Source organism: Crocodylus siamensis, chromosome 1, assembly GCF_052110815.1.
Source record: "Crocodylus siamensis isolate JL-2025a chromosome 1, ASM5211081v1, whole genome shotgun sequence".
In the NCBI taxonomy this organism is placed as follows: domain Eukaryota; kingdom Metazoa; phylum Chordata; order Crocodylia; family Crocodylidae; genus Crocodylus; species Crocodylus siamensis.
Genome location: NC_143395.1, coordinates 305123324 through 305141321, shown reverse-complemented (window position 1 = coordinate 305141321; position 17998 = coordinate 305123324). Strand labels below are relative to the sequence as shown.

Sequence of the window (17998 nt, the reverse complement as noted above, 5' to 3'; positions counted from 1 at the left end):
TAGGTTTGAAACAAATAGACAATCTTGCAATTTTTTTAGTTTTGATAAGCTTTTTTTGGAACCTTCTAGTTTGACCGAATAAAAAAGCACCCCAAATAAAGTATAAATATGGATGTCCAAATGAATGTCAACTGTGTGAAACTAATCACACAGTACTATTTTAAAACCACTGAATCTGACAATCTGTTCAAAGGGATGGTGCAAACTTATGGTGAGTTCTTTATTGCTTTCTCATCCATTCTTACGACATTTATACATGCTTGCATAGTTGCACCTACTCACTATTTTTCTTTCAGAGATTATTAGAAAATATTATTTCACTTGCTAGCTTGTCAATTCTCACTTGCTATTTTCTTTCTAGATTTGCTAATTAAACTACTTCAAATATGTTTTATAAACAAGTCTTCACAACATACCAGTACAGCAGATGAAGTCATTAGATAAAATGCTTTAAACAGTGTTAAGAGTAGGAACAGATTCTAGGCATCTCCCCTTCCTTTCCTTGAGGAAGTGCCATTGTTGCTGGGCTATGAAGTTATGCTCACTCCTGTGCTTGCTCTCTCATCTTATCTACACAGTGGCACATTTTCAGTTGTGAGGAGTGGTTTCATCTAAGGGTTAGCCTAGAGCAGGGGTGTCCAACCTTTTTGAATGTGAGGCCCCATCACAAACTTTCTATCGCTCAGTGGGCCGGTGAGCCATATTCACAGACCTCACAGGAAGTGGTATCACATCAGGAAGTGGTCACGTGACCTTTGACACCAATAAAGTTGCAGGAAGTGACAATGAAATGGGTCTGGAAATGTGGTTTAAAATCCAAAATAAAAACGATATAAAAAGCAACAAAGAAATAATACGAAACACTTGACTAAAATAAACACTTTCGCTTCTACTTACTTCTCAATAAATGAAAGAACCGTAATGCAAGTTGACAGATTAAATGTGGAAAAGATATCAGCCAGAGTGGAGACTAATCAAAGCAACAAAATATGGGCATTTTTGAGAATAATCTTCAAGAAGATTTACTTTTATTGAATTAATAACTTGTTAGTAACACATCTTTTAACAAGTAGTAATAAGTTGAACCCCCAGTCTTGCACAAAGAGAAACGGAAGCATCGTCTGGATGAAGGAGGTGGGACCTCAGTGACCAGCAGGGGTAGAATTTAGATTTATCTGGCCCAGTGAAAGATGCTTACACGCGTCTTCATTTACTGCCATCATATCCAGTGTTACCCCATCTTATCCCTTTTATCAGCAATTCAGTATCTGCTGGTTAAAGAGGCAGAGGGCCTCCAAAGTAGCAGACCAGGCATTGATTAAAATAACACTCCCAAAATAGTTTTGGAGACTAGCTTAGCCAGGTCATCTGGTCTAAGGTCAGGTTGGTGGCAACCTCAACACAACCAGCCCTACCGTGCTATAGCTCAGACAAATAGAGAGGAAAGGGGGAAATGGAAACAACAGCTGATCCAGCAGAAGCCTCTCTTGTTTGTACTTTATCCAAAGATCTGATCACTTATCTCATAGTACAACAGCAACTGCACTGAAAAGGATGAAGCAGAAGGAAGATGAACTACTGTTGTGTTTGTTCTCTTTTCTGGACACCATGCTTTACAGGCAATAGATAGCTAGTTAATCACTTCTCAGTGCTGGCTGAAGCTTACTGTGCAAACACACCCAGGAAAGCAGGGAGTGGCAAGTTAGTTTAGCAATCAGAAAGGACCATAAATCATTATTCTTGCTGCAACTGTGGCTTATGGATTCAGCACCAAGACTGGGAGCCAGGCAAGCTGAATTATATTTCAAGTTCTACCACAGACTCGCCACATAATTTTGGGTAAACTGCCAATGCCAGATTTGGAAAGGAACTGGGCACCCACTGGTTCCATGGGAGTACCTGACCTGGACCCCATGAGGCAGTAGGCATCCTGCCACCAGTCAAACAAGACCTTGGGAAGAAATTTCCAGTGGGTTCTTGCCAATGGGAGGAGGTAGAAATTAAAGAGAAAACCTCTTCCCCTTTTCTTTTTGTCCGTGTGTTAACTGACAAGGCACAGAACAGAGCCTGAAAACCTTGCTATATTTCCAGTACCAGCCCTCTGGTCACAGAGGTTAGAACAGCAAGGGAGTGAAACAGACTGCCTAGGGAAGCTGTGGACTCTCCATCATCAGAGGTGTTCAAAAAGATGTTGGACAGCACTAATCAGGCATGATCTAGGCCAGCGTTTCTCAAAACATGGGTCGTGACACAAAAGCAGGTCTCAAGAATATATGAAAGGGTCACAAGCAAACTTTAAAAATGGCTTCTCCTTTATGTTTTTCTCCTTTATAACTGTGGCTTTTCTCTTGTGGGCTGGCAGAGTTCCAGCCTGCAAAGGGCTACTTGGGGCCCCCTCATGCCCCGGGCACTGGGGTCTGGAGGTAGGAGCAGTGAGGGACATTGGGTCGGGACTGACCATCTATGTTTACAGATGGGTCCTGGTACAAGGAAGGTTGAGAACCACTGATTAGACCGGGGTGGGCAATTGTTTGAGGCAGAGCGGAGCAACACAGGGTACAACCCTTGCTCCTCAGGCTCCCGGTGGTGAGCCAGATAGGATCAATTGGTGGTCTGGATACAACTTGTGGGCCATATTTTGCTTACCCCTGATCTAGGCATAGCTATGTCTATGTTCTACTATGGGTACTTCTCATGCTTCTGGACTTTGCTGGTTGCCCCCACCGCTACTCTTCCCCTTTCTGCTATATGTGCCATGGTGTTTTTAAGTCTTCCTCAGAGGTACTGGGTGTTGGCTACAGCTAAGGCTAGGGACTTTGACTGGGGTGTGCCAATGCTCCTTCTGGGACCAAATCCAGAGGGTTTTGGCTAGAGGGTTATGTCCAGAGGTAGGCAACCTCTTCCATGGGTGCCAGAGCATAGTACACAAAGGCATTTTGCTTGGCACATGTGCCTCAGGGCAGACTTCAGGGGAAGGGCCAGGGCTGTGCTGCGACTACAAGGATAGAGCCCCTCGTGGCTCCCCCGCTGTCTGCCACTGGCACGCCAACATTTTACAAGTCAAGGCTGCAAGTGTTTTTGACACTGCCCAAAAAATGCTGCCGAGCCCTGGCCTTTCCCCTCTGCTTGGGGTCCCACTGATCACCAAATTTGGGGTCAGGAAGGAATTTTACCCTATGGTCAGATTAGAGCCGACTGTGGAGGTTTTTGCCTTCCTTTGTAATGCTCCAGTACCTGGCTTCTGGGACGTGGGCACAGCCAGCTTCCAGGAGGGAAGACCAGGCTTTGAGGTTAAAGCCTTGGCCCCAGGAGATGGGGATCAGAGCTGAGCCTCCCTCCCCTGAGAAAGGCAGGGGACCCCCCCCACACACAGAGGTGCCGGGAGCCCACTGGCCCGGCCCTGGGGGGGAGGTGCTATCTTTTTGTCCTGACCCTGACCTGGCCCGGTCCTACCTGTGGCACCCTGGCCCGGCAGGAGGCGGCAGAGGCAGATGACAAGGGTGAGCCCGGCCACCACGCTGCCTCCATGGGTTCACATCGCCACACCGTGCCGTGCCAGGCTGGAGGGAGCCAGGGCCAAGCAGCACCTTAGTGTGCAGCGAGTGCAGGCTTCGCCTGGGCCCAGGGCCACCCCGCATGGCCAATGCCAACAGTGTGGCAGGAGGCGGCACCTGCCCGTGCTGCTCCACCTCTGCCAGCAACCCGAGGCTGGGCAGCCAAGCTAGGCTGCCTCTCACCTGTGGGCGGGGAGCGGTGAGTCGCTCAGGCTGAGAAGTGATGGCTTCCCCACATGGTACTGGGGACAGGAGGAGGCGGGCCGGGTCTGCATTCCTCTTCCCATATGCACAGCATCAGCAATGTCAAGCTGATGCAGTGCGTGTGGGAACCTTGTCCTTTCCCCAGCCCTTCAGCAGCCGTTAGGAAGCTGCTGAGGGGCTGGGGGAAGGACAAGGGGCGGGAACTAAAGTAAACTGTGTTTAGTTTCCTGTCGCAGCACTGTAGGTCACAGAAAATGACTTGGTGGGTCGCATGGCGGCCTGCGGGCTGTATGTTGGACAAGCGTGGCCTAGAGCCTCATAGGTTCATAGGGAAGTAGGGCTGGAAGGGAGGTCACGTGGTCTATTCCAGTCCCTTGCTGAAGGCAGGATCATCCCTAACTAAACCTCTCAGCCAGGCATCTAAACTGTTTTTTTTTTTAAGTTTCCAAGTAAGGAGATTCCAGAACTTCTCTAGGGGGCCTGTTCCAGTACCTAACCACTCTCATAGAGAGTTCATTCTGATCTCCAGCCTAAATTTCCATTGCTGCAGCTTGAGGACATTGCTCCTAGTCCTGTCCCCTACAACCCAGAGAAAAATCCATCTCCTTCCTTTCTATATTTATTCTTCAGGTATTTAAAGACTATTATCAAATCCTCCCTCAGTCTTCTTCAAGCTAAATAACCCTAGTTCTTTCAGCCTTACCTTAGAAATCTTGTCTCAGAGGTACCTAATCATTTTTGTTGCCCTTTCCAAACTGTCCACGTCTTTCTTGGAAGTGTGGGGCCCAAAACTGGATATGGTATTCCAGATGTGGCTTTACCAGTGCTAAATCCCTCACTTGATTGCAAATGACACACTCCTGTTAATTCAGCCTAGGATGCTGTTGGCTTTTTTGCATCAAGAGCACCTTGTTGGCTCACATTCAGGTTGTGGTCCACTGTAATCCCCAAGTCCTTCTCTGCAGTACTTCAGCCAGTCCAATTATTCCCTAGTCTGTATTTTTATGTGCAGTTATACTGTCCCAAGTACAGGACTCTGCACTTGTCTTTGTTAAGTCTCAGTTGGTTGTTTGTTGGACCATTTTTCCAAAGCCAGTGAAGGTTTCGTGTTTGCTTGTTTTGTTTTAAAAAATTTTCAATGCGTTAAAGTAACCTTACAGGAAAATGTGCAAATGTCAACCCTTCTGAACTCTTGCAGTATCCAGATGTTTGACTTGTCTTTCTTTCCCATGTCTAAAATGTGATAAATGGTAATAAATTAGTATAGCAGCAATGACAAAAATAGGTGGAGAACGCTTGATGAAAGCGTGACTTTCTTTCCATGGAATGTTTGAAGTTTCACTGAATTTTAGTGTTCTACCTCGCATGCAAATAATAGCTGAATAAATGTATTAAAAATGATAAATATTAATTTCATTTTTCCTTGTTTCAGTGACTTTTCCAACGGTGGAGATGGGATGTTAGCTACAAGTTCCAATGGATCACAGTACAGTGGCTCCAGAGTTGAGACGCCTGTCTCTTATGTTGGAGATGATGACGATGATGATGATGACTTTAATGAAAATGATGACGATGACTGATCCCCTTTGCTTGTAGACTTTATTTTTTGTTAAAATTCAGCAAGCTTCAGGAAATAAATTGTTCTAGGGAGAGAACACTCAAATTATTTTGCCCCATCCCTCAAGGAAAATATTGGTAAGCATTTCTGAGTTTAGAAATTGCACCTCCAATAAGCAAACAAGGATTGTTTTATGTAGGATATTTTTAAATGTGGTGTGGATGTGTGTTTTGATACCAGTGTGTTAATGCAGAGCCTTTATTTACTCTTTAGTTTTTTTACTTGAAGGAAAATGCATTTTGCCCCAAATGTTTTTTGCTAAGTTTGCTAAAGAAAATGTAGACACATCAATGAAAAATAAAATGCTGTCCTTCTGTGGAAAATGAATACACTGAATGGCCATTTCTTTGGAGTGTATTTTGATTATACCACTTTTTGAGGGATAGCAAGCTAACGTAGTAGTGGTTTTTGTTAATCATGCAGTGTCCAAAGAAACAAACAAAAGAGATACGTCCTACTTTTTTACATGTTAAATTCCAGAAATGTTGTGAACTTACTTTCCCTTAAATTATATATAAACATTGTGATTCCATCGGTTTTATATATTGTTTTCACTGTATGTTGAAACATAAAACTACAGAGTTTTTGGCAAATGTTTACTGCCAGCTGGTGCAGCTGTATAAAATGTCTTGAAGGTTTGGAATGATTTATTGCTTATGGTAAATTTTGCCTGATTTCTTACAGGCAGACTTTGGAAACTTCTTATTATATAGTTGTTTACATACTTATAAGTCTATCGTATAAAGACATGTACCGAAACAAATGTTTGTATTTGTTTCATAAGCATCTTCCTGTAATCTATTATAAAGTTGAAATTAAATATAGAGAATGTTTTAAGTTTTTTAACTCAAAATTTGTCAATCATTTTTAATAGTTCATTTTTATAAAAGGAATTTCAGGGCAGGTGGTAGTCTTTTTAAATTTATTCACAAAACAATTAACTGCACAAATACTGTCAGCTGCCTATTCTAAGACAGTAGTCTTTTTATTGAAACACAAATAAACTTTTCTGTAATATTTTATGGAATATAAAGAGACTTTAATTGTTTGACTTGTTTAACCTTGGCACTGTTAGTTTTTATTAATAAAACGCGCATGGGCATTTTTAACAAGCTCTGTGTTTTTCTAATTTAGGATTATTCTACTTTAGAACATTTCAGCTCATCCAGGGGCTTACTGGATTGTCTCAGTGATGATTTTGGAGGCCTGAGAGCAATAGAGTTTGCATCACTTTACAAGTGGGGTTGTAAGCAACTTGTATTCTTTTGGAAGAGTTGGACCCTTGCTGGAAGTGGGGCATGGGATCAGAAAGATTGGGAACCACTGGTCTAGAGGAACTTTTTTGTTAATGCGTTATCAACCAGATGTCACCACAGATGGGTGCATTTCTTTGTGGTGTCGATGTGAAAATATCTTTCCATAGCAGCTGAGTCAGCTCCTTCCCTTCCTTTAGTTCTTCAGCAGAAGTCACATCTGCATCTGCAGAGCCTATCAGTAGGTAAGTGGCAGCCCAAAGATTTCTCTGGCTCATCTTCAAGCTTCCCCTGAATTATAAAGTTCCAGCATATCATCTACAGTTGGACAGAGGAAAGAGAGGCTTTGAGAAAGCTAGGGCAGAGAGAAAAGGAAGGCTCAAAGTTTCAGAGCAAAGAGATAAAAGTAAGGGTATATAAATCAGTGATTTTTAGACTGTGGAGTAGTTTCGTGGCACTCTTGGTCTTTGGCAGTGGGTATGAAAAAACGGGGCGGGGGGAGTTCTAAAAGCCTCCCCTTTCTTGATTTCTTGTTTCTGATTAATCTTCATGAATTTGTTTCTGAAATCAAAACAGAGCTGGGGTAGGGAAACTACTCTGTACAGCTCCTCTCCAGAAACAAAGGGGGAATGCAAAGAATATCCATCAGTTCTTTAAACCACTTGCCAAGTTGCAATTACTACTCTCTTCAAGTAATCACTTGTTCATAATGGACCTCTTTGGCATATTGGGGGAGAGGCAGGGTAGCATAAAAGCATGGATTAAATTCACCTAACTGGAGCACAAGCCCAGCTAGCTTTGCATGCGGTCTTAGTAATAAACCTTGGTACTATCAACGTACCAAGTGACAGCTTAGTACCATCAGTGCAAATACCAAAGCAATGATGTCAGTCCTATTCAGTTGCAAGGTCTGATTGTTGAAAAGTTTCAGAAACACTTTCTTCCTCCCTTCTCTCCCACTTTTTGGATACCAGTGTACAGCAAAATTGAAAGTCCTTTTGAAGAAGGCTATCAGGAAGTTGAAGTATTTTCCCACTCCTTCAGTAATTAAGGATGACGTTAAATATCTACTTTGGGATTTAAAACAAAATTAAATCCTAAAATTTTAAATCAAGTCCTAAAAGGTTTGATTTAAGTAGATATTTGCTCTCTGTGTTTTAATTTTTAATAAATCTTGGAACACAAGCAACATTCTAGAATAATGGAAGACTACCGTTGTACATATTTTCAAAAAGAACAACCCAGCAAACTCTGACATTAGGCTGCCAGGCCTCTCTTTTTTTTTTTTTTTTTTTTAAAGAGTGTTGACTTCAAAAGAATTAGATGTATTATATAATTTTTATCAAAGTAGTAGTTCTAATAGAAAATAGGTTTGCGTAGGAAGATCTAATTTCTCTGGGGAGATTAAGAGTTGGGTGTTTAAATCATATGGCTGTTTAGAGTAGAGAGAGTGTGTGATTTTGTTGGATCAACTGTGTATACATTTTTAGTAATATTTTAAAGTTGGTGCAGTAAAAGAACATAAAAACCTTTTATCTTTCATAGATGCTTAGACTATTTTAAGGTGTTTGATTCAGTACAGCATGATTTCCTAATTAAAAATAACATCAGTACTACAGAAACCTCAAAGCCAAAGTTAAATGGATTAAGAGCTGGCTAAATGACCATTTAAAAAACATCATATCACTGAATGGGAGTGGTTTTAGTGAGGTTCCACAGCAATTGCTTTCAGATCATTGATGGAAAATATTCCAAAGTAAGTATAAAATCAATGGTGATAATAAAGAAGAAACTTATAAATAATGCAGATTAGCAGAGTGGTAAATGATAATGAAGGCAAAGTACTCTGGATTGTTTTTAATTTGGGGCCATTCAAATAAAATGTGCATTGCTGCAGCTCAGTGTAAAATAATATATCTAGAAACTACAGGGTACACAGGCAGTACCTATAAAATTTGGGACTTGTGTGCTAGAAAGTGATCCTGGAAAAGGTCATGGTGGACAAGCATGACCATACATTCTCAATGCGAGGCTGAGCAAAAAATGGCTTGTGCAATCTTGGATACTTAAGTGGGGCAGTAATGAGCAGGGAGGTTGTTTGTTTTGGGGTGGTTTTTTTTTGGTTGTTTTTTTTTTTTAACCTTCCTGTATTATTGTGTATATATTTCTGTACTCTGGCCATATCTGAGAATGGGTGCTGGAAAACTTGGAGACGGTGCTGAAGAGAGCCACAAGAATTACGTAAATATCTGGCAAAGAGGCTGTGGAGTGATAGAGCTGAATTTATAACTTATCAGAAAAAAGACTGTGAGAAAAAGATTTAACTGGTATCTCCACAGGAGTTGGAATAAGAACAGACTCTAATCGAGTGAAGAAAAGTATAACAAGAATTAATATCTGGAAGTCAACATCAGCCAAATTCAAATAAAAAATAATATATTATTTAAGCAAACAGTGATATGATTAATGGAACAAATTACAACGTGCTAATTTTTCCATTTTGTGCTGTCTTCCAATCAAGAATGTAGATGCCTTACTGAGAGATGCACTTTTTCCAACACTAGTTATCAGGCTCAGTACATTAAAATGGGTGGTTTTTGAGTTCAGAGTAGACAATATAGTGATCTCTCTTACCCTGAAACTATGGCTCCTTCCTATTTCTATTAGACAGAAGAAAATGTCCCGCTACATTCAGAAGTACTGCCTGTCCTCAAATGCTTCTAAACTGATGTTTCTAAACACCTTGTGGTCACCTCATCAATGTCAGCTGATTACATCATTGGAGAGGGGAATTGCATAATTTGTCCAGTAGCCATACATTCCAGCATCTAAGAGATCACTAGCAGAGCGATTGCACTGTGTATGGGAATCTTGGCAAATGTTGCTGTTTACAGTGACATCAAGTAGCATTTTCAGACGGTGGTACTGTGAACATAAAATCTGTTTAATAAAACCCACACATGGACACTTCTAGTGCTATGGCTTTCTCTTCAATGTACTGAAGACCTTTCTTCGCAATCCTAATGGTCCAGTCTTTGAGACATTTTATGCTCGGATTGCCTTTGAGGGCACAAGCAGTCTAGCATATAGCAAAAATGAATAGCAGTCTTCCTACAAGTATGTGGAATTGTGATAGAGGGCTTTCTGATTCAAACATAAAAATTGCAGCAGGAAGCCAGCAGGATCTTCTACAAGAGAAGCAGGAGGATTTTTATGCTTGTTTCTAATAGCTCAATGGGCAAATGGTACAGTTATGTATAAATGGTACTGGCTAACATTTGAGCAGTTTGGTTCACAATTTTTTGTTGTTTTCATAGTTTTAAATGCTATTTTGGGAAAGAGTCAGAGGAGAAATCTATGCCCAGCAAAGATAAAAGGTTGGTCTTCACTGAATCACCTAAAAAAGAGACAAATATCCCAATGTTAAGACTGAGATGCAAAAGATTTAGGGAAAGAAATGTATAGGTAAGAATTAATTAATTTTCTCTCTCTCCCTGAAACTAGAGATATCCAAATAGTCCTTAGTTCCAGGTTTGTGAGGAGGATCTCTTGCTGGTCATGGAGGGAGATATAGCTTCCCCTCTAAGGATTTTTCCTGTAGGTCAGTCATTCCAGGTGCCATGCTGACTGGGTCTTGCTGTGGAAGTTTGTTGATCTTTGTCTTTCCAGATTCCAATTAAGAAAGCATTCAAAAATATCTTCTGAATTACGTACTCTCCAAAATACTTATTGTCTACTTAAAACATCCTAGTTTTTACCCAAGCCCATTTGAACAGAAGCTATACTGTTGTGCTGTAGCTATATTAATACTATTTTATGTCAGAACTTGATTTTTTCATAATAGGCTCTGTTTTCCTGAATTATTGCAGACAGCCAAAACTCAGTGATTATTTTGGGGGACTGGCCCATGGAGATGCCATGTTGTGCTAATTTAACAGTTTAGCCCAACTTTCATAGGCATAATTAGATTTCACCTTTGTTTATTTTATTAAACTGTACACATATAGAAGTTGTAAAACTTGCAGTAATTATAATGATGTAAATTACATAAACTAATTTTCAAGTTGGTTCTTTTTCTAATATTTGATAGGTTACACAATAAAACAAATCTGTTGACTAAACCATGCAGAATATGATGTATTAATTAATGATCCAGTTAGATTATACTACTTTTTGATTTATACATTGTATGCTATGCAAAAAACAATGTGTAATGAAATATAAACCAGTGCTTCAACTGCTGTGCCATTTTATTTTTTCTAATACCTCAGCTGTTTCTACAGTGTCCAGTATGTAGTAAATATACAATGGTTATTCTATGGTTAAAAAAAGTAACTGAAAATGACTTCTTGATACTATGTCCATGTTTCTCATGAGTCATTTCTGCTCCATTTAGAAGAAAGCCATTTTATACAACTGTTTGCGCTAATATACGGTTGTCGTGGAAGAGTAAGCTGTTTTGTTCCACATAGTATGTCATTAAGAAAAATCCTTCTTGCTTGATGCATTGTAAATGATACTGTGGACTTTTTGATCTGTGGATGATCTTTCAGTACTGGCATTTAAAATGGCTTTTGTTAAACTGCAATCTGAGTGATTTTGGTGTAAAATCATTGAGAGAAAATAAATATAAGACAATGTAGTGACACCTAAATCACTCTTCACAGCACACTTTTTAGAAACATTTTCATTTGTACAATAAATGTTATTGTTGTCTACTCTTTTATTTTCAGTCTGAATTCCACTTTTCCTACAAATGGGTCATGAATATTATCTGAGATGATTCCAGTTCCAACAACTCTGCACACTATGTTAACTTCTGTATTCCTTGGAATGTTGAGAAATTTCACTGCTACCAAAGGGTTGGTATAGGTGGGCTAGGATGAAAGAAAAAGAAGGTCTTATAACCTTTTCTTAAAAAATAATGCTGTCAATTTAGAAATACAGCTTGTACATTTAATTTCTATTAAATTCACACAATTTTACAGAAAAACTTGAAGGAAAAATGAGTTTAGAAATTTATACCTGTGCTTTCTTTCCATAATAAGGGAAGTAGTGAAGGTTAAAGGTACCATTGACTGGATAGTATTGAACTTCAAGTGGGCTGGAATCATCCTGTTTTTGAAGAAAAGAGGATTATTAACAATATAACGATAAACTTGGCCTAGAATATTGTTGATATTGAAACCCATATAGTATTCACTGAAATCCCAGTTCAGTGGTCCACTGCTTGTCAGCACAGCACTTAAGAACATGCTTAACATTTTATGCCCCAATTAAATTAATTCTATAGTCTCAGCTCTCATTAATAAATCAGTAGATATCTAGTTGTAAAGATTAAGTCCCAAATATCACGATAATTTAACTAGTGCCTGGATTTCTGCCTACACCATCAGAGTCCATAACAATTACTTTGAGTAGTGAGTTCCCTTACTTATTTCAATGAATGCTAACTCAGATGCCAGTGATTATATTTAAAGAGCAATATATTTAATTCTTTTATCAAAATGCATAAGGGAAATAGTCTTTATGAAGAGCTTTAATATCTGATATTTAATATGTATACTCCCTTAAAATAAATATTTACAAGCAGTTTTTAAATGACCAAATTTCATATAATTAAAATTTTAAAATATGAAAAGACCTCTGTCAACTCAGAGTTCCTGGGTTTTAGATGTTATTTTAGTTGAAAAGCTTCCATTTTCAAAAGTATATGTGGTAAGAGGTAAAATGGCAGGAACAGCAAAAATTTGAGACAAATAAGTTTCACTACTATAATATCTGCAATATGAACAGTTTCCAAATTACTTTAAAATTTTTCCCTTTTTGACTGTTTTTGGTGGAGAAAGAGATGCATAGCTCAGAATACCTCAACTGAAGGAACAATTAGACATTGCAATGACTTATAAATTCACTATGTTTTGTTTAAATCAAGTTAACAGTCATTTGTCTTAAAAGATAGAGAAATCACAATTTATATGTATTAGAACTGCACTGCTTAGATACTTTGAAATATAAGCTCTGGAGACTTACTTTATTTGTGCAGTTTACCCTTGGTGCAGTGCCATTGCCAGGGAGAAAATTGATAATCTGAAATATCAAAAAGTTCGTGTTGTTCAGCTCAATTACTTGTTATTTAAAATTGACAAAGCATTAAATTTAGATAAACATGCTGCTTTATCTGAAACTCAGTAAGAATTATGAAACTTAGGTCGCTTACTTTTACGTAAGCATAAAAAATCTTGCCATAAAACATCATATGGCAATATGAAACACTATTCTGTTACTTCACAGGGGCTAACTGGTTCAATTGTGTATGTTCATCACAGTATTTTTCAGTGAGCAGAAGCTTATTAATGCATCTTACTATAACTTGCTGCCTCCAATGACCTAACATCTCATCACTGGCTTGGGCTATGTAAATAGACAAACCCTTTGCAGATGTAAAATGGTAGAACCTGTATCTCTGTGAGCAAGGAAGGATGTAATCTCCAGTGGGGACTGTAAGACAGGCTTTCCTCGTTGTTGAACCTTGAGGTGGTAGGAGGCCTGAAAAAGGCCTTGCTGGTGAATGCAGCAGCTTTCTGAAAAAAGTCTGTTCTTTACCTGCCAAAGCCAGGCATCTAAGCTTCCACTTCTGGAAGCTGGCCCTTGAAGCTTGCTAAGTAGCAGCAATTGCTAATGACTTACAGTGTAAGTCAGAAGCCCAAAATTAAACAATTCTTCACAGGTGACCAGAAAAATTAACTTTCTTTATCCTATACTAACAAATCATGCTTTTTCCAGCATATTGGATTGGTACTTACCCTGTTCATTTTTATAATGAAGCATGGCTTTCCTTCTGGAAATCCAAAATTGGGATCTGTCAGGCCTGAACAGTTTTCAAGCATATCTGCTGTGAACTTGCAGGAGAATTTTGTTTTATTTGGACCAAGGAATGATTTCTGGAAGAAGTATGTCTCACTTGAGCAGTTGATATTTTTATGTTGTGCAGTTGTATTGTATGCTGTACATGCAACAAGGAAAAAACTTAATTTCTCTACCAATTTTGTGTCCTTGAAACATTTCACTGGGAAATTCTAATTCCTGATACCATTTTACAAGTTCTTGTTTCTGATAGATAGAATGGTGTCAGATAGTATTAGAAGGTTAGGTTACATTTTTTATAAACCTACTTTCAAATGGAATTATGGTTGACTGTATATATTAATAATTCAAGGTAAAATTAATACCAGGAATGTTATAATTATTCTAAAAATAAGCATTATAAATGCTAGGAATACAAAATAACAGTTCAACTGACAATAAATGCAAATATTTAACTACTATGATACAGTTACATCACCAAAACAGCTTTGAATGCCCCTATTAAAACACCATGGCATGGTGTTCACTTTATGGTTTCACTCTGTGCTAAATCCAGTAAAAGACTTGGGTACCTAACAAATTATGCCTATAATCACAGACATCTCTACCCCAAGGTGGAATGCAAAATCCAGAACCATTAGTGTTTTGAGCCTCTCTGGAGATCAGCTGTCTGGGGATATAATTGCTGATCCAGCTAGATTCTGGATCTAAAGAGGGCCTACCTGCTCAGACCAGGGCAGATCTGAGCACGTGCAGAAGATGGAACTGGAGGCCCTGGGAAGATTTGGGGACAAGAAGTGAGTATAGGTACTTCCAGGGGTACATGGTTGCTTGTAGGGATTTTTTGGATTCCATTTTTTTTTATTTGTGGGCCTAAAATCCGCCTAAGTCCTTTTTTAGGATCTGACCCACTGTTTTTAGGACCATTTCTGATGAAAAGTGATCTGAAAAGGGTCTTTATTTTTTAAGCAGCACATTTTCCATGAACTTGATTAATAAATTAATCAACAGGTTTACTTGTTAATTTTCAAAAAAGATAATACTCAATATACTTTTATATAGTAAATGTTCTATAATTTTGGGAGGATATACTGCATTTTTCATACAAAGCCCCCCACCCTCCCTCAAAGTTGAATCTCTGCTTGAAGTAAAAAATTCAATTCAGCCTTCACAAGACAGCCATGACTGGTGCTTCCTTAATGTTATATTTGAATAAATATGAACTATATTTTCTTTTCTCACCTGAAAGAAAAGTGTGAAGAGCAGTTACAAGTCTTCCCCAGGAGTGTGTGTCATTAATGTTATAATAAATGTCCAGATCTTCATCCACATAAACATCTGGACGTAATGTCACGCCTTTATGAAAGGAAGAAAAGGGAAACCATCCATGCACTGATTAGTTTGCCAGCAAACTTTTCACTTGCTAGATATGAAGAGAGGAAAATTGACTGCTTACAAACAAGTCATATCGTTTGGGGGTGGGAGGATATAATTTGGAGTAGTGTTCTGTAGCTAAAAGTGGTGGGTTTTCTTTTCCCTTGCTTAATTAGGAGAAGCCTTAGATTGGATATTTTGGTATTAAATTGTTGAACACCTGTTTTTCCCAGGTGTTAAACACATTTTGCCTTTTCCCACTCTGTTCCATTTTTCTCTTGTATGATTTCCAGCTGTCTTTTGTTTGTGAGCAGACCTATGCTGGACACAAGCAGGGATGTCCATATTAACCTAGCTACTTCTACCCTTACTTACTCAATTTCTGACCTTGCGGATTCTAAGATGTTGGCGTAATGCAGTGATGGGTGACCCTATCTGCACATAAAAGGGCAGAAATCAGACTGTGGAGGATACCTTCCATACACAGCTTTCATGTGCATACTCAGGCACTGGTACTTTAATTGTTGAAGCCAGAATGTTCATAGAAGTAAAAAGTAAATGCAGATTTTTCAACCTTGGTTTTTCTTTTCATTTGTGTTCAACTTTTGGACTACCGTTGGAGTATGTTTTTGCTTTACCCAAGTCCGTTCTACCGATCTCCATCTCCCATTGCCCCATTAGTTGTGAGAATACTTCCAGTGCCAATCAGTTTAAGTAAACTACTGTGTTATTATACAAAACAATGTGATTTTGATAGTTTGGCCATATGATGTGAAATGGACTGTACCTGGTGATTTTAATTGATCTTGATAGTCCGGTGTATATGGATTTATTGTCCTCATTAAGGAATACAGGGAAAGTGCAAACAGCCCAGTTATCACCACATAAAAGGCAATGTAGTACAAAATGATCCACACTGTAAAGGAAATGTATGCTTTAGAATATATAGTTAAAGTGAATTCTATGTATAGGCATTCCACAGCAACATTGTTTTGCCGTCATTCCCCACAACCACCTTTGTAAATACTGTCGTAGCCAAAGACAGGAAAGTACAGTGGCAAAATAATGAATGAGTTACCTATTTCTACATGGCCTCAATTGTTACTGGGCACTTTGCCAATAGCAAAATATGAAAGTTTCAAATTGATTTGAAATTAAAATTCAAAATAAAATCCTTCTGATGAAATACAGTGTGTCAAATTTTATCTTGCAGTCAAATTCTGTTATCTCACAGAAGGAGTGAGTAAGGGAGAGATTAAAATACGTGGGAAGAATGGAAAGTCATCTTAAAGTTAGTAAGAGTTGGGCCCCTCTGACTGTAGACCATATAATTATATTGCATATTATTAGTAAAAGACCTGGCTCTGGGTGGATGAATGGACATCAGTGTGCTGGGATAAAATGGCAAATGTGCTAATCAAACAGAAGTTCAAAAATAATTTTATTGAGGAAAAATATATTTCCAGATATTTGGCCCAGAAATGATTTTCTCATTCTTCTGACCTGGTCTTGAAGAGTTAAAAAACATACTGGGAGTACATTTTTCATGCTGTATTCATGGGCTTTAGATATAGAAGCCAGTGGACTCTTTGCCATTGACTGAAGTGGGAGCAGGATCAAGTCCTTAGTCCTTTCAGTTTTTCTCATAAATCAGTTCTACTAACTCCTTAATTTTTCTGGTTGCTGTTCATTGTGCTCACTCCATTTTTCAGTGATTGTCTTTCCTTGCCTTGTTTTAATTCATTTTTAAATCCATTCATTTTATCTTGACAGTTGTTTAGATATTTTAACTATGGTAGTAAAACCCTTGTATTTGTGAAGCATCATTGAAATACCAAATCTCTCCATTCTATAACTCCACAGTCAGAAACGTTTCAGGAAATTAACGTGGGCTGTAACAAAATATTTCACTGACCTGCAAAGGTGAATCATAACTATGTAATAAAAATCGGTTATCTGTAAAACTGGTAACCATAAAACATCCAACATTTATATGTTATTTCAGTCATTTAAAAATATGCAGCTTTCTAACAATACCACAAAAAAGAAAAGATTCTTGTTTTTGTACATGAACACAAACACATACCCCACTTAATCAAGGTTCTTCCCATAAACTGCTTTGTTTCTGGATTCCACATAAAACGGCTGAAATCTTCCATCCGTTGGCTGCAGGTTTTTTTTTCATTAAAAGTTGCCATTTTCTTAGAAAAATCTGCTCCCACGTCCCAAAGAATTCCCTTAGAAATCAAGAAATTAAACTGATGTCCAAACGGCTGATCAAGAAAAATACTTTGGTTTTTATACCTTTTTACCCTGAAGGTCAATCAGATTGCATCCAATATCAGTGAAACCACAAGCAATTATCAACCCAGTTCAGATATTGTCTTTTATGTCATTATTGACAATGTACTATGTTCAGACTGGCAAGGAAAAATTTCTTGCTATCAAATGTCCTTCTACTTTCTCTTTTAATATCTCAATCTGCAGTTACGCATTTTGCTCACCACCTTCAGAGCTTGTGATATATTCAGTGTGATAACTTTATCTGTCTTGATAATAGCTAAGAAAGACTGTTCCCCTGGTGTTTTTTAAAATAATCTACAACCACCTGATCAAGTTCTTCCTGTGGGCCCACAGGGAGTAAATAATGGCAGATATGGTGAAGTATCCAATATTCAGTTTGCCCATTTTCACAACCAGAAAGGAAATTTGAGATTATTTTTTCTCTACTATCTACTGGAGGCTGTATTCTAGTGCACTATTTCAAGTAACAAGGCTGCATCTGATCCATTTTATATCTCTACCTCTTTCTCACCACCACAACTGAATGAAGAATGGATCCAGCAGGAAAGCATGATTATGATAAAAGGCAGTTTTGTTGTGCACATGGACAAGGAAGTAGGTTCAGATGCCGTGGGTTTACCTTAACTTTAGCATTCCTGACTTTCGATTATTTTGCTTTACAGCCTGGAGCTCTGTTGCTGCAAATGTGTATGCGTAACTTTCCAGTTGGACTGCTCACATGTAATAAACCAATTATGGTCCCAAAAGTCTCTGTAGGATCAGAGCCTAAGTGTTCTTGTTTTCTATGGCAGGTATGTTTTTGTTTAATTTATGTATTTTTTATG

At 38.6% G+C, this 17998-nt stretch overlaps 2 protein-coding genes across 8 annotated transcripts in view; one reads left to right on the top strand and one right to left on the bottom strand.

Annotated features, from left to right (window-relative positions):
* The window catches only part of TFDP1 (transcription factor Dp-1), an 88843-nt gene extending 83140 nt beyond the window's left edge, over positions 1-5703 (top strand). For all 6 annotated transcript variants that reach the window (XM_090021701.1, XM_090021735.1, XM_090021726.1 and 3 more), the window contains one exon: positions 5191-5703. In XM_090021701.1, the coding sequence (XP_089877827.1) occupies positions 5191-5338 (148 nt within the window). In that variant the 3' untranslated portion in view covers positions 5339-5703. The remainder of the gene's footprint in view (positions 1-5190) is intronic.
* A 649-nt stretch (positions 5704-6352) lies between these two features.
* Positions 6353-17068, bottom strand: ATP4B (ATPase H+/K+ transporting subunit beta). 2 transcript variants are annotated; one of them, XM_090021760.1, is made up of 8 exons: positions 16957-17068; positions 15658-15786; positions 14739-14852; positions 13436-13635; positions 12663-12719; positions 12196-12198; positions 11655-11744; positions 6353-11506 (listed from the first exon to the last, which is right to left on the bottom strand). In XM_090021760.1, exons 1-8 carry the CDS (start codon positions 17066-17068, stop codon positions 11345-11347), a joined length of 867 nt encoding a protein of 288 aa, XP_089877886.1. In that variant the 3' UTR covers positions 6353-11344. The 2 variants fall into 2 exon arrangements, with proteins under 2 accessions (XP_089877886.1, XP_089877875.1); XM_090021749.1 differs by lacking the exon at positions 12196-12198.
* Positions 17069-17998: the final 930 nt, after the last annotated feature.